At 38.2% G+C, this 17,513-nt stretch overlaps 1 protein-coding gene across 1 annotated transcript in view; it reads left to right on the forward strand.

The window, feature by feature from the left end:
• Positions 1-17,513, forward strand: part of Larp1b (La ribonucleoprotein 1B) — a 107,441-nt gene that overhangs the window by 30,553 nt on the left and 59,375 nt on the right. The window contains 3 exon segments of the mRNA XM_055625932.1: positions 729-873; positions 2,561-2,735; positions 10,891-11,063. Of these exon segments, the coding sequence (XP_055481907.1) occupies positions 729-873; positions 2,561-2,735; positions 10,891-11,063 (493 nt within the window).

Genomic DNA, 17,513 nt, shown 5'->3' on the forward strand with positions numbered 1-17,513 from the left:
TCCCAACTGGGATCCTGTCTTTGTTTGTTTGTTTGTTTGTTTTGGTATTTTTGAGACAGGGTTTCTCTGTGTAGCCTTGGCTGTTCTGGACTCACTTTGTACACCAAGCTGGCCTTGAACTGCCTCTGCCTCCCTGAGTGCTCGGATTAAAGGCGTGCACCACCATGCCAGGCTTGTAATGAAATCTTTCTGGGAGTGACTCATTGGAAAGTTCAGGGCTGGGTTTTCATTTTCATTTACCCAGCATACATATATATATATATATATATATATATATATATATATATATATATATATATATATATATATATATATATATATATATATACACACATATATATGTATATATATATATACATATATATGTATATATGTATATATGTATATATATATATATAGTTAGATTTGTTGACTGGATTCCAAACAACATGAACAAATGGATTTTAAAATTAGCTTTTAATTTATTAGACTTGGGTGAAGTTATTCTATATAGTGTTAATTTTTAATCAATATTCTAAGTTTCTGTTTGTGTGTAAAAGAAATTATTAATTGAGCAGGGTTTTGCTTGGTCTCATTCATATTTGCCTGTTGCTTTGTTATATTCCATGTTATAGTTTGCCTAACCTGTAAGATAGTATTATTAACCAGAGAAGATTTTTTGGTAGCAGTTGTTGTACAGCTCTGTGTTGCCAAATGAGTAGATGAACTCATGTCCTCTCCTTTCGTAGTGAGTATTATTTCAGCATAGAGAATTTGGAGCGGGACTTCTTTCTTCGAAGAAAGATGGATGAACAGGGATTTCTGCCCATTTCCCTGATTGCTGGTTTTCACCGTGTGCAGGCTCTCACCACAAACCTTAATCTCATCTTGGAGGTAAATATTGTTGAAAAAAGAATTTAAGTTATATTCAGTTTTCAAAGAACCTAAAACTGCCCCAAAAATAGGGTTTAAAAAAAGGTGCACTGCTCGGTGGTAGAATATCTGGCCAGTGTACATGCAGTCCTGGGTTTAGCTATACGGATATCCAAAACAAGCTCGCCCAGGGGGTGGCAGAGACTATACATCAACCAAAGACCATGCACGGAGAGGACCTAGACCTCCTGCTCAGATGTAGCCCATAGACAGCTCAGTCTCCATGTGGGTTCTCTCATCACAATGTGCCAGCGTGTTTGCACTTGTGTACCCAAACACACACACACACTGTGATTTGAAAAAGTATGCTGATTATAGTGTTTGCTAAGAATCACTTTTGGGAAGTTCAAGACAAGCCTGAACTACAGAGCAAGACCCTGTCTCAGAATTAACCAACTGCCCCATCGTAAGGCTAAAGAAGTGTGCTAGGCATGGAGATTTAAAGCCATGCAGAAGACTGAGGCATTAGGAGTCCTTGAGTCCATAAGTTCTAGGCCACTTGTCATCTCAATAAAAATAATAAGATGTCCATCTGTTGTTCAGAGAACATCTCAACTTTTTTTAATTTTTATGAAACTTAAGTGTCTATTTTTGAAAACTTAAACCTTCTTTAGTATTCTTGGTTCTTTAGTCTTTCAGATTTCTCTAAAAAACGTGCATGCCTACTTATTAAATATTTTTTAAGATCTAACTTTTTGCATTTAGTTCTTTTTAGAATTTTTTTTTGCTTGTTTCTTTGACACAGGGTAGTAATCCTGCCACCCCACCCTCCTTAGTGTTCAAATTATAGGCATGTACCATCATGCCTATCTTCCATAATTTTTCAGGAGGCATGAATAGTGAATAATTCATTTCTTTTAAGTTTGATTTCCCCCTGTTCATTTTCTAAAGACAGAATATAAAGCCTTATATGTGGTACCACATAGTGATACTATAGGCTGTTTTCTACATAGGGAATAAATTCCACAGGGTCTGTAACACACAGTTTTTGTCTCGTCTTTGGTTAGTAATCAGTCAGTTGTTTTCTTGTTAACTATCAGTGTGGTTTCTTTTTTATACATTCATCTTGAGATAGGGTCTTGTATAGCCCAGATTTGCCTCTACCACCCGAGGGCTGAGATTGCAGGCATGCTTCACAATACAAGACTTTTCTTGGGTACTTGCGCTATAACCCAGGACATGTGTCATGTTAGGAAAGCGGCACTCTAGCAAGTGAGTCACAGCTTCAGCCTCCTTTATTCACTTAGTTTTCGACAGTGGGAGTTGAGGCATACAGGGTTTCGTATAGCCCAGCCTAGCCTCAAGCTCATCATGTAGAACGACTCTGAGAACTTTGGCTACCTTCATTTATCTCCCATCCCATTTTCTGAGATCTGCTTCTGTCTTTGGTTTTTGAGGCAGGGTCTTAGTATATATTATTAACTCTTGCTGACCCAGAGCCTTCTGTGTAGGCCAAGTTGGCACAATCTTGCCTCTGCTACCTGGAATTAGAGATGGGATTTTTAAATCCCATGGACTTATTTTTGTAGACACTAAGTATATTACAGTCTGATAAATTGAAGCTTTGTGGTTTTTATATTAGAAACACAAAGCACACAACTAAGACCTTTTGAATGTCACCTTAATAGCTTAAACTTTTTATTGTCAGGCACTTAAGGATAGCACAGAAGTAGAAATTGTGGATGAAAAAATGAGGAAAAAAATAGAACCAGAAAAATGGCCAATTCCAGGCCCTCCTCCACGAAATGTGCCTCAGACAGACTTCTCTCAGTTGATTGATTGTCCGGAGTTCATACCAGGCCAAGCCTTTGGCTCCCATACAGGTAACTGCTTGTCTTCTAGTGGACTGCGTGATGAGTTTGCCCATCCATCTGTAGTTTACTGAGCTTCATAGAAAAACTGAAGCTAATTAAATGGCTCCTGGTCCTCCCAATCCTATATATTAGCTCCCAGCTAAACTATAATTATGCAGAATCATAGGTAAAGTTCTGTTAATGTTTCTTCATCTTAGATTTTGTGTGTGTTTTGATTGGTCTTTTTCCCTATCTTTTTAAAATTCTACTAAATGACTACATGTTATGCCAATTTTCTCCATGTAAAACTGAAAGAGCCAAATTTTGTGCCCAGGGGTGGGCTAGCCTTCCTTTTCTTTTGTTACTAACTTTAACCTTGTCTTGAAAATATTAAGACAACCCATATTCTAAAAGAGAATTGGGATTTTCTTTAACCTGGTTCTTTTGAGTTTCCAAAAACTCAAAAGTGTGTTGAGAATTTTTTGTACTAAGAATTTTTGCCTGGTTCATTTCAAGATAATTGCTCTTGGGAAAAATATGTGTGCTTAACCTTTTTTCAGTCAGGGTGATGATCTACTGATGCTCTTGGATGTCATATGATCGGAATGTACAGTGGAGTAGGTGACTCCCTGAAATACCATGTAAATATGAGAGCAAATCGTGCTGCAGAAGTGAGAGTGACCATACTGTCTTCTGTGCAAGAATGTCTACGCCCACCCCCTTGTGGAGAAGGTTGGGCCAGCCTGCAGTGGAGATAACCACCTTTACGATAATGATGTGAGACAGACCAGAGGACTGCTGTTGTTACTGTAGGAGCTTCTCCTTTCTATGTCATTAGCTTAGGCTGCACGGGCTACTTCATTCATGGTGGGAAAGTTAATTGTTATCATTGGGGAAATACTGCAAATTCTATCTTTTGTTTCCAGGCATTTATACTTTGCCCAGATCAATAAAGCAGAAAAAGAGAGGATTGAGTAGCATTTCCAAAATTGTTAGGTCCTTTGCTATTTGACTTGCTCTTTAATATAGTATACTTTGCATAACTCACATGTTGTCATATTTCACATGTACTATAAGATGTATTAATGTGAATACTTAAGGGGTAAGAAATTTAAGTTAAATAAATAAGGGCATTTTTCCTTTATGCTTCAAAATTGTTTTTGAGGGCTTTTTTTTTTGTTTCGTTTATTATTGTGTATATATAATATGTTTGTTTTTGAGTGTGGACATGTGTGTCATGGTGTGTGTGTATGTGTAGAGCTAAGAGGACAACTTTTGAGGTTGGTTCTTTATTTCCATCCTGGGATTCAGGTACTAAACTCAGGTGGTCAGATTTACCCAGCAAGTGCCCTTATCTTCAGAGCCCTGTTGCTGGCTTCACAATTGTATTTCATACGTTGGCATGAAAGCGCTGCCTGAGTATCCATGCCTCTCAAGCCATACACCAGAATAAACCCTCCTTGTCAGGAATTTGGGCACAGCAATGATAAAAGTAATTAACAAAGAAGGTTGGTACCAAGGACTAGAGCTGTTACTGTGATAAGCCTCATTGTGATGGTTGTAGGCATGGAACTGCTTAGCAGAAGGAATGTGGAAGACAGGGGTGTGATACACAGAGGTTAGTGGGCCATTCTTACGGAGGACCAGCATGCCAATGAAAGGTAGAACGTGAACATGGTGCTCAGATGTTGTCAGAGAGGGGCAAGTACTTTCAGGGGAACTGTGGTAAAAGGTATTTGCTTTTTATTGTGATGAAGAATCTGAGTGTATTCTGCCCATTCCTGAAAATGTAAGTCAGAGTGATTTGCAGTTTGTTTGGCAGAGGCAGTTTCAAAACAGTATTGCATTTAGGCTGAAGCATGTTTACTACTCACTCACTGCTCTTATTCAGATCTATAGCAGGAGAAAGCAGAAAGATTGAAAAATGTGCAGTTTGGGGAAGAACATTTAAAGCTGCCAGCAAGCATAATGTACACAAAGCTTTTATAATTTTTAAGGAAAATAGTTTCAAAAAGTGATATCTCATGTTCTTCACTAAGACAGGATAAAACCTATGGAAGTTTCCAACTAGTTAAATTAAAAATTTATTTGAAAGAAGATGAAATCAAACTTGAGACTGTCAGTGATAGGGTTTTCTGCTGTGAAAACAGACTCCTATAAGAACTATTTCCCAGGTTTAGAAGCCAAGTTGTACAAGGGCTACTTACAGCAGTGATGGGGGGGGGGCAGACAGCATCTCCGTTTGGCAGTTTACCTCCATGTAAAATGCAAGTCACAGGGTCATGGAGGCTTACACCAGAAGCCGCTGACACTGTGTAGCAAGGGGGACTCTGAATGCCATTGTTTGAAGCTGTGAAGGTCAAGTTGCAAAGTAGAATTCTAGACTGTTGGAAATTCCAAATTGTGGGGCATCTGCCAAGGAAAACTGGAGGAGTAGAACCATCCCATGAGAGAGGCTATATATGCTACAGGTGACAAAATTGGAGGGCGTGGAGTTGTCCTTGGTCAAGGAGCCCAGGGGGTGGTACCAGAGGCCACAGATATTGGTTATGGAGCTGTAAGATTTAGTGTTTGCCCTGCTGGTTTTAGGACTTGTGTTGGCCGGATCTTCCCTTGCTGTACCTCATCTTGCTCTGTTGCAATAGGGGTGTTTACTCTGTGCCATTGTAAATTGAGAGTATATAACTTATTTTCTGAAATCATAGAAACGCACAGTTTGCCTTCCACCTCATAGAGTTTTGAACATGTTAGGACAGTTGAAGACTATAGCATCTTTTGAAATCAGACTGAATTCATTTTGCTTTATGAGCCTACGGGAGTCAGAGATGATAATGTAATGGTTTAACAGTGAGTATTTGAGATTCAAGTTGATGAGGAGTGTAGTTACTTGGATGATTAACCTTTATTGTCCACTTGACTGGATTTGTCCGTGGAGGCATTTCCAGAGAGGTTTAACTGAAGAGGGAAGACCCATCCTAACCGTGGGCTGGGTGCTTAGCCTGAGCACCAGCACTCATCTCTCTGTGCTTCCTGACTGCAGATGCAGTGTGACCAGCCACTTCATGTTCTATCACCATGCCTTCCTTGCAACATGGACTCTACCCCTCAAACTGTGAGCCAAAATAAATCTTTCTTCCCTTAAGTTGTTTCTTGTCAAGTGTTTTGTTACAGTGACAAGAAAGATAGCTAATATACTGCCTGTCAGGAAACAGTAATGGATAATTTCAGATGTTTTTATTTGAAACCAAAATATTTCCTTTGGTTTTATTCCTTTTAAATTCCATATGACCTAAATTCTATAGTAAAGGTGTTTTAATTATAATTGAAAACAATATGTAGATTTTGTTACTCTTTAAGTCACAAAGAACTAGTTTCTGTACAACCTGAAAGTTTCAAATGTTTTGTGCCCTATAGTTTTATCTTTCTGCAGATGTTTTGTACCTGTAATTTTACTTCTCTGAAAAAAACAAGGTTTCTCTGTGTAGCCCGGACTGCCCTGGAACTCACTCTGTAGACCAGGCTGGCCTCAAACTCACAGAGATCCACCTGCCTCTGCCTCCCAAGTGCTGGGATCAAAAGTGTACACCACCACCACTCAGCTAGGGTATGTTTTTAAAGAAGTGAAATTTAGGTTTCTATTCCTAAAGATTGAATGAAAGACTGTGAACAGTTTTGTTGTTTTTGGTTTGATTTGGTTTTGGTTTTTCAAGACAGGGTTTCTCTGTATAACTCTGGCTGTCCTGGAACTCACTCTTTTGACCAGGATGGCCTTGAACTCACAGAGATCCACCTGCCTCCCCCTCCTAAATGCTGGGATTAAAGGTGTGTCCCACTAACACCTGCCTCTTGGGATCCTTTTTAACCAGTTTATGAGCAATTAGTTGGGAATGTTGGATAAAATAGAAAGTATTTTTTTCTGCAAATAAAGTTGGGGTTCAAGATATTTTTAGCCAGCTTATGAACAATTAATTGGGAGCGTTGGGTAATATGGAAATATTTTTTCTATAAGTTAGCTGAGAGATAGGTCAGTCAAGCTGGAGATGACTTTCCAATAAGCATTTATGCATTATTAATAAAATTGCAAGAATAAAATCAAAGTTTTGTACATTTTACCTTTTCAACATATGTTCAGATGCATACAGATAAGTCAGTGTAAATAAATGTCACATTAATGCAAGATTCTTTGTATTATATAAAAGGCGAGTAGATGATAAAATGAAGAAATAAATATATGGGATGCTGATAGAATCATCCTTATTCATATTAGTTCATAGGAGTAAATGTGTCCACCTCTATTTCATTTGAATCTTCATATTCTGGCCTTGTTAGTCTACTTGTAGATTGCTTGGATTACTACTATGTCACTATATGTCGGAGAAGAAATGAGGTAGGAAGTATAGACAGCCTTATGTAACTATAGGTGAAGAAGAGGATTGAAGCTTTTATCTAGAGTATCTTAATAACTTGATTATATTTTCTGTGCCACTTGTATGGTAAAATATTTTTAACATAATTGATCCTTTTCATCACAGAAATTTAAATATCTACTTTTTCCTCTTTGGAGGTTGAATTGTATAACATGGGTTGGCATTGTCACTGAGCAGAAGATCTTAATCACCACAAAAGGTTGATTTTGAGACTGGTAAGATGACTTCTGGAATGCAGGGTTTGCTGTGTGGGTGTGGTGTACTGTCAGCTCATGATGTGTGAGAGGGCCTAATGCTTACTGAAGAGGCTGTGGGACTTTCTTTAAAAGCTATATGTAGAAGTGCCTAAAGAAATCCTCATTACCCAGAACTATAGTCAACCCACAGTGAAGGAGAAGCCACACCAGATCAAAGAGACATTTATCTTTGGAGAGCCAGGCTGACATTTTTCACTTAACAGAAAGTCAGAAAAAGTGAATCGTCCATCTTCTCACAAATTGTAACCAAGGTATTATGTCTACTAAATTTTTACCTACATAAATTAATGTCAGAAATTCCAAATTATCCTTAAACTGTTGATTTTAGTTTATGAAAAATAATTAATTTGAAATGTTTGTTATAAAAGAAATTAGGAGTCTAGAAGAAAAAAAAACAAATATTTGTGTAAGTTTAAGTACAAAGTGAGCAACTTCAAAGTTTCATTCCAATAGTGCTAATTTTTTTCTTCGACAAATATTTTAACATTCCCTGTAAATTCCAACATTGCACATAAATTTTTAGTATAATGGAACAACTCATGGTAAACCCATAATTCAAACTTAGAAGACCATAAGAGATGATCATATAATAAATTGTTAGCTGAGTATAAGAAGGCTAAACTTGTGCATTAAAACAGTAACTACTGGGCCTGGAAAAGGTGGCTTTGGCTGTGAAGACCACTTGCTGCCGTTTTGTTCTGACAGCAGTGTCCTTTGCTTTACAGAAGATTTCAGTTCATGAGGTCCCATTTATTGATTGTTGATCTTAGAGCCTGTGCTGTTGGTGTTCTGTTCAGGAAGTTGTCTCCTGTGTCAATGAGGTCAAGGTTCTTCCCCACTTTTTCTTCTAACAGGTTTAGTGTGTCTGGTTTTATATTGAGGTCTTTGATCCATTTAGACTTTAGTTTTGTGCAGGGTGATAAATATGGATCTATATGCATTTTTCTATATGTAGACATCCAGGTAGACGAGCTCACCAAGGACAGTGCATGGAGAGGACCTAAAAGCCTGGCTCAGATGTAGCCCATAGACTCAGTCTCCAAGTGGGGTCCCTAGTCAGGGGAGCAGGGACTCTCTGGCATTAACTCAGTGGCCTGCTCTCCGATGACCTCCCCCTGGGGGTGCAGCCTTGCCAGGCCACAGAGGAAGACAATGCAACCAGTCCTGATGAGACCTGATTGGCTAGGGAGGACCTCCCCTATCAGTGGACTAGGGGAGGGACATAGGGGGGGGAAGAGGGAGGGAAGGTGGGATTGGGAGGAGATGAGGGAGGGGGCCACAGCCGGGATACAAATTGAATAAATTGTAATAAATGATAATAATTATATAAATAAAAGACCACTTGTTGCTCTTCCAGAAAACTCATGTAGAACAGTTTATAACTCCAGCTCCAGGTGATCCAGCACCTTCCTCTGGCCTCCTTAGGCACCTACACACAGGTTCCATCCCTGACCCTTAAATAAAAATAAACATTAAAAAAACTATAGTTTTATTTTTTTGTACTATGGCTCTCGTTGCTATTCTGACATTTAGATCTTTACTGTACATGGTAGTTCAGCTAAATTTAATGATGGCTGTGTAAGGAATTAAGTCACCCCAGCCACATGGTTAACAAGACAGCGCTTCTTTGACCATTTTATAGATATTTCAGAGTATTAGAAAAACAGTTCTTTGGAGTTGTTTTTTTGTATACTCCTCTCAGTGTGAAAAAAGTATAATCCCTTATTTTATTTGTACTAGTTTTATGCTTTGAATTGGTGATACATGTGCTGTTTTTAGAGAAAGTTGTGAAGTAACAGTGTCCCAGGAAGGATAGCCTTAAACTACAAATTTTTTGCCAGGCATAGTGACATACATCTTTATTCCTAGCACCAGGACGTAGAGGGAGGCTGATGGCTTGTGAGTTCCAGGCCAGGCAGGTCCACCCAGCAAATTCTAGGCAAACAGTGCTACATTGTGAGACTAAAAACAAAACAGCAAGTAAACAAAAGCATTTAATTTCAGTAATAGTTTCATAGATATTTTATTTAATATAGCCACATTATTATAACACACCTAATATTTGCTTATCAGGTACAGAACATACCAGGTCATTTTTAGATACACTTTACAATTATCTTGAACATATTTCAGAACGAGCCTCATTTCAGGTTCTTTACTCCTTATAACTAGAACCTATTTTATTGAACAATTGTTTTTCTTGTTCTGGTCATCAAATCCAAAGGCCTGCCATGATCCACATGCTTACAAGCCCATGCCCACTGTATTGACTGGGGTGTTCTGTTGGCTTTTCTATTCTATTATCAACTTACCTCTTTAACAGTGATCTGATGGTTGTGTATCCATGTGTCAAAGAGGAAGACACTAAATCCAACTCTAGCATGTTTATGGAAGTAAATCTTGCAACTCCCATTACACACATTCTTGCTCTGTGCCTTTAATTTAGTAAGTAAAAGACTTAGTGTTCATCGTTTTTAGCTTTCTGCATACAACATTCACTGTTGAGGTGTTTTCAGTGAACTAATTTTGAGAATGCTTTGACTTGGCCTTTTCATCTAATTTTGAAAGTAATGATATTTAGAATTTTAGAGCATACACTTGTAAAAATGAATTTTGTGTATATTCAAGGTTTAAAATAGGTAATCTTTTAACTTGGATGAAATTATAACTTAAAGTTTTAAACTTCTGAAAAGCAACTTAGAGAAAACAACTTGAGTTCTATAGAGTTTACCTTTATTTTGATTAATAACTGAAAAGGCAAAATGAAAGGTTTTACTTTTTAAAAAATATTTATTCATTTTTAGTTTTGTATATGTTTGCCTGCATGTATGCATGTCTACCTTGTGTGTGCCTGGACCCTGTAGAGGTCCGAAGAGGGAGTCAGATGCCCTAAAACTGGAGTTATAGATAGTTGTGGTCTGCCACATAGATGCTTAGCCCTGAAAAGAACAGGTACTCTTTCCCACTGAGCCATTTCTCCAGCCCCTAGAGAGGCCCTTGCAGTTCTGTTAGGTGTTATTGCTGGTGCTTTGCTGTAGTGGCATGTATTTTGCAGTGTTCATCATGAAGTGTGTAGGAAGTGGGTACACTGCCATTTCATGCAAGAACTGCGGATGTAGGAGTAATGGCTGCCAGTCGGTCAGGAAATCATTTTGCCTTGAATATTGTGTGTATTTAGACTTCCTGTGGCTTTATAGCAGTTGACATTCTACAGTTGAATGTGCAGGTTGGAGAATTCAGTTTGATTCTCAAGTAAATTGATTGTCATAATTGATGACTCACTGATGTTCTTGAAGCTGTAACAAATGTGATATTCTGTATAAATGTTGGTGATATTCCTTCATTTAGAGGCTTTCCTTTTTAATATTTAAAAATCATGGAAAGGTTTTGAAATCAATTATATTTTGTACAGGAAAAAAATCTGTATTAAGGAAAGATGAAATGCAATTTATGGGTAAGAAGAACCAGTATTTTAATTGCAGAACTACTTTAAAATTTTAGAGTCTACCCTAAAATCTCCAAGAACTGGAAGTCCACTGAAGCCAAAGAAAAATACTGAAAGAAATACCCTCTGAATGGTATCTAGAGGTTTGTCTACCAGTTTGCCCGACCTGGACTCAGAACCATGGGTAGAAGTGAAAGAGAGGTATCGTTCATCCCCAGTGACATTGAAGGTAACTTTACAAACCCAATCAATGTATGCCTTGGATATAATATATAATTAATGAGTTTTCTATTTGTCATATACGTAGATTTTAAAAGGTCATAAAATTGGAATTAAGGCCTTTTAAAGAAACTTGGGTTACTTTTTGTGAAAAGTAAATTGTATTTCTTTATTAAGATTTATTTTTAATATAATTTGAGAATGCTTTCACTTGATCTTTTCAACTAATACTAATTTTTCCTGTGTGACTAGTTTACAAAAATTGAAATGTTATTTAAATTTAAACTAGTTTTAAAAATTTCCAAATTTTGAAGTTATGTCATTATTTTAAGGCTCTTAAGGCACATGTTAGAGTGAATCAGTGTAAAAAGAAGCAAAAAGCAAATGGTGCATAAAAAGGCATCACATGCTTGTAACGGGGCCAGAGGAATCTACTTTGCATTTTTTGACTGTTGACTGGTGCACAGCTTACTATAAAATGTTGTTACTTCAGCTGAATAACTACTTATTACAAGTAAAATTGAGAAAACTAAGTAAAATTGTAGGCTTATGTGGGTGTAACTTGTCTTGTGATAGTTGCAGTGGTTTCACGGGATGCGTAGTTTGGGGGGAAGTGGGTGAGGGATGGGTGAGATCCACTATTTCTTATGACTATGTAAACACACAGTTGCTGCAGAATACAAAGCTCGCCAAAGTTTAGAATAACTGCTGCTCAGATGTTGAAGGTGAACTCTATAAGGAAAGGTAATCAAATATGGGCTGAACTATGGGAAGAAGAGAATGCTGGGGTTTTAAAGACTTATAAACAAGGTTATCTCTCCTGGATACCAGAGGTACAGGGAGGAAGCTAGGATTTAAAAAGGACCATGTGTGCCCAGGTCAGCAAAAACTTTTTCTTGTAACTGGGAGGATGCTCTGTGCCTAGTCGAAGTCAAGAGTAAGGCTGATGATTCACAGTGCCCTAGGGGCCCCACATGTTCTAAAGTATTACCAAGTCCAATATCAATAGTGCTGAGTTTAAGAAACGCAGGGCAAAACCTTTCATCCCAGCACTCTGAGAAACAGAAGCAGGCAGATCTCTGTGTTTGAGGATAGCCAGGCATGGAAGAAAAAAATAAATAAAATAAAGGAGTCAGGCATGGGGACATGTGCCTCTAATCCCAGCACTTCATGAGTTCAAGGCCAGCCTGGACTACAAAGTGAGTCTATGATAGCCAGGGCTATTTAACTTAGAGAAACTCTGTCTCAAAAAACCAAAAGAAAAATTAAAAAAGAAAGAAATATATATATATATAGATATTTTTTTTTTTTTTAAATTTTGAGACTAAAGATACAAATCAGGTCCTCAAGTATAGTAGGCAAGTGCTCTACCACTGAGCTTCATCCTAGCCCCTGAAACAGACACAGCATATTTTTCTGCATGTAGACATCCAGTTGGACCAGCACTATTTGTTGAAGATGCTATCTTTTTTTCATTGAATGGCTTCTTTGTCAAACATCAAGTATCCATAGGTGTGTGGGTTTATTATGCTCATGGATCCGTAGGATTAACATAGTGAAAAGGACCATTCTGCCAAAAACAATCTACAGATTAAATGCAATTCCTATCAAAATACCAACACAATTCTTTACAGACCTTGAAAGAACAGTTCTCAACTTCATATGGAAAAACAAAAAACCCAGAATCTCCAAAACGATCCTGTACAACAACAAATCATCTGGAGGTATCTCCATCCCTGATCTCAAGCTGTACTACAGAGCAGTAGTAATAAAAACTGCATGGTATTGGCATAGAAACAGAAAGGAGGATCAATGGAACCGCATAGAAGACCCAGAAGTAAACTCACACACCTATAGATTTTTTTATTGTCCCTTCATAATTACTTGTGGATTTTCGTTGGTGGTTCTTAACAGTATTAGTAAATTATAGATTTTGTGCCATGGCTTCTGAGTGCAGCCTGCTCACCCCGGAGTCACTTTGCTGAATGTCAGGTACAGCCCACACTCTTAATTAAATGAAAGTTTCCATAGATTTGGACTTCTGTCCTATAACTTGGCAGAGAACAGACATGCTGACTTTGGATCTCAGCCATTGCAAAAATAAGGAATATTTTCCTGTGAGAGGTACAATTATTACAATTAGTTTCTCGTTTACTGATGAGATTTTTGGTTTGTCCCGCTGCCCTTGCTTTGACTAGTTGAGAACAGATGTTACAGCTTCACATTCTCAGATAAAGGAAAGGAAAGGACTGACTGCTTTGCAGTTGGTTTCCTGATGCTTGCTTTGATAGTGGCCCATTGTCGATTCCTGTTTTGTGTTTTCTGTCTAAAAGTTTTCTAGGATCCTAGTGAGAGCAGTACCTTCTGTCTTCTTTTGCTATAATACTAGCTGGTTCTCAGTTGCTAATTCTTCTTGTGTCAACAGGATAATCACATGTACTTTATGCTTTCTAGAAACTTATAGTTTCTGATCTGACAATTTGATTCATTGTTGATAAGTGAACTTACTTATACATTATTATGTATCATTATTGAACATAAACATGTAGTCAGGTCACATTCCACACAAAATAAAAATGTATTTTTAAAAATTCTCCATTTTTATTTATGGAGGGAGGGTGTGGATATGAGGTCAGAAGAAAATCTGAGGAAGGAAGTCATTCCTCTACTATATGGGTCCTAGGGATTGAACTCAAATCATCAGACTTGGAGGCAAGTGCCTTTACCTCCTGAGTCTTCCTTTTAGCCTCAACTCAAAATCTCTTAGTCATTTCTTACAATATAAAAGATAATTGCATTTGAAAGATAAATTAAAAAGTGAAAATTTTTATCTAGAGTACTATTATTAATAGTTGGTGTTTAATCCTTTAGACATCCCCTCCATCTACTTACATATAGTCTTTAAAATATATTCATATTATTTTTATGTGTATGTGTGCATTGCCTGCCTTTATGTGTGTGTGTTTACCACATGTGTGCAATCAGCAGACACCAGAAAAGGGCATTGTATCCCTTAGAACTTGAGTTAGAGATGGTTATGAGCTACTGAGTGGCTACTGAGAGTCAAACTTGGGTCTTCTGGAAAGAGGACTCAGGCTTGGGAGATTTGGGGTTGATAAAGTGATGAGAACCTGAATTTGGATCTCCAGAACCATGTAAAAAGTTAGGCATGGCGGTGTGTACCTGAACACTAGCTCTGGAGAGATGGATCAGTCTAGTCAGAACCTCAACTTCCAGCTTCCGTGAGAGATTGTCTAGGAATCTAAAGTGGAGGGGATGGAGCCATGGCTCAACAGTTAAAGCACTGGCTACTCTTCCAGAGAATGTCTGACTTTTCAGCACCCACAGAGTTGCCCACAGTCATTTGTAACTCCAGTTCCAGGGGATATGATGCTCTTTTCTGGCCTCTGCAGGCACTGCACACATGTAGTGCATACATAAAGGCAGGAAAAGCACTCACATTCATAGAAAATAAACAAAAAGAACAATCTGAAGAATCTGTTTGCATTCAGGAACGTGAGCAATTGCTGACCAAAACATGCACATGTACACAATATGCTCATATATGGTATACAACATGCATACACACACACACACACACACACACATATGCTGCATCTTATAGAGTCTATCCACAGATAGACAGCCTTATGTAGAACAGTGCCCGTCTCACATTGTCAACTGACTGACTATAAAGTTACAGGTCTAAAAATTCTGAAAGAAACGGATTACTTTGTTCTAGATTGAGTTATTTGGTTTATTGGTGACTAATGTCCTTTGCCTTGCAGAGCTTTTCGATTTCATGAGGTCCCATTTATTTAATTGTTGATCTTAGTACCTGAGCTGTTGATGTTCTGTTCAGGAAGTTATTTCCAGTACCAGTGAGTTCAAGGCTATGTCCCCCCCTTTTTTTAGATTTAGTGTATATTTTATGTTGAGGTCTTTGAGGTCTTTGATCCACTTGGACTTGAGTTGTGTAGGGTGATAAATATGGATGTTTGCATTCTTCTACATGAAGACATCCAGTTAGACCAGCATCATTTGTTGAAAATGCTTTCTTTTTTCTATTGTATGGTTATGACTCCTTTTTTAGAAATCAAGTGTCCATAAGTGTGTGGATTTATTTCTGAGTCTTCATTTTTATTCCATTGATCAACCAGTGCATTTTTATGCCAATACAATGCAGTTTTTATTACATTTGCTCTGTAGTACAGTTTGAAATCAGGGATTTCAACCTCCAAAATATTGTACAGGATTGTTTTAGCTATCCTTTTTTTTTTTTTTTTTTTGTTAATTGTAAAATTGCAGATTTTATTCATTTATTCACTTTACATCCTGATTGAAGCTCCCTCCTCTTCTCCCAGTTCCCCCTGCCTCCCACACCTTTTCCTCCAATCCTCTCCTCGCCTTCTTTTCAAGAAGGGGAAATCCCCCATGGTACCAACCCACCCTGGCACATTAAGTTGCTGCAGAACTAGGCGTATCCTCTCCTACTGAGGCCAGACAAGGCAGCCCAGTTAGTGGAAGGGGATCCAAAGGGAGACATCAGAGTTAGAGAGGGCCCAGCTCAAGTTGTTGGGGGATCCACATGAAGACCAAGCTGCATATCTATTACATATGTGCAGGGGGCCTACGACCAGCCCATGCTAGCTCTTTGGTTGGTGGTTCAGTCTCTGTGAGCCCCCATGGCCCAGGATAGTTTATTCTGTAGGTCTTCTTGTGGAGTCCTTCACCCCTCCGGCTCCCTCAATCATTCCCCAGCTCCTCCATGTGACTCTAGGAGCTTTGTCTAATGTTTAGCTGTGGGTCTCTGCATCTGTTTCCATCAGTAATTAGGTGAAGCCTCTCAGAGGAGTTATGCTAGGATCCTGTCTGTAAGCATGGCAGAAGAACAACATTGATAGTGTCAGGGATTGGAATGAGTCTCCAGTAGGACCCGTCTTTGGTTGGCCACTGAAAACACTTCTTAACTGTCCCGCTCAAGTTCTCTTACCCAGTGAAGCCTCAAGCTCAAGTTCAGAATCCTATTTTGTTACAGATGTGAAGCTGCCCCTGGAAATAAATAAGTTTGTCTTCAACAAGAAGGCCTTGTCATAGGTTGTGGAGAGCAACCAATAGTTTTGGCAATAGCCTGTAACATCTGGGGATTATATGGGACCTCTTCGGCCAAACACAAACAAAATGTAACTCATTATTGGCACTGAAATGTTTACTTGGTGGCTGGAGACGTCTAGTTAAGGCATTGTTTCCCCCACTGTATTCTGATGCTACTTCAATTCATTTCATATATGTATATTTTAGGAAGCTTCTGCAGTAGTGGGTTTTCATATGACTCTTTAAAAGGCCTTAGTGTCCATTGTCATTCTCCATACTCCCTCTTTTACTCTTCTCTCCCATGCCCTCCCTATTTTAGCTTCCTATTCTAGTTTCCTCTTTACCTCTTTATAACACTATATTCTAGTTCCCCTTCTTTGAAGATAGTCTCCCTCCTGAGTGTTTACTAGTTATGTAAATTCTGTGGTTATTTGAGTTGAAACACATATACATGAAACTTATAAGCTAGCATCCACATACAAAAGAAAGAATGAAATATTTGTCTTGTGGAGTCTGGGTTACCTCAATCATTTCTAATATTATCCATTTGTCTGAAATTTTTATTTCATTTTTTTCTCGGTAGGTGACCTAATATTCCACTGTGTAAACGCATCACAATTTCATTCATCTAGAATGCTTAATTTATGGCTATTATGAAAAGAGTAGCAATGAATATAGCTGAGCAAGTTTCTCTATAGTAAGATGTAGAATCCTTTGGGTATATGCCCAAGAGTGGTATAGTTAGGTTTTGAGGTAGATGAATTCCCAGCTTTCAAAAAAACAAAACAAAACAAACAAAAAACCTCCCACTGATTTCCATAGCGGCTGTACAAGTTTGCACTCCTACCAGAGATGAATGTTCTCCATCCTCGCCCATCCTTGCCTCCATGACCTGTCATTGGTCTTCTTGATCGTAGCCATTCTGACTAGGGTGAGATGAAGTCTCAAAGCAGTTTTAACTTGCACTTCCCTGATGACTAAGGAGGTCGAACAATTTCTCACCCATTTCTGTTTAATCTTTTGAGAAATCTGTTTAGTTTTATGCTCCATTTTTAAAAAGGGTTTTCTTGACATTCAGGTTTTTTAGTTCTTTGCATATTCTAGATACTAAATCAGATGCATAATGGGTAAAGATCTTTTCCCATTCTGTAGGTTGCCACTTTGCCTGAATGATGGTGTCCTGTGCTGTACAGAAGGTTTTCAATGCCTGTGATGTTATTGCTCTGTTCAGAAAGTCTTTCTCTATGTCAGTGAATCCAAGCCAATTCCCTACTTTCTCTCTTATCAGGTTCAGCAAATCTAATCTTACTTTGAAGTCCTTGACCCATTTGGAATCAGGTTCTGTACAGAGTAATGAACATGAAAC

This window comes from Psammomys obesus, unplaced genomic scaffold, assembly GCF_907164565.1.
Source record: "Psammomys obesus unplaced genomic scaffold, mPsaObe1.curated_primary_1811, whole genome shotgun sequence".
Classification (NCBI taxonomy): Eukaryota; Metazoa; Chordata; class Mammalia; order Rodentia; family Muridae; genus Psammomys; species Psammomys obesus.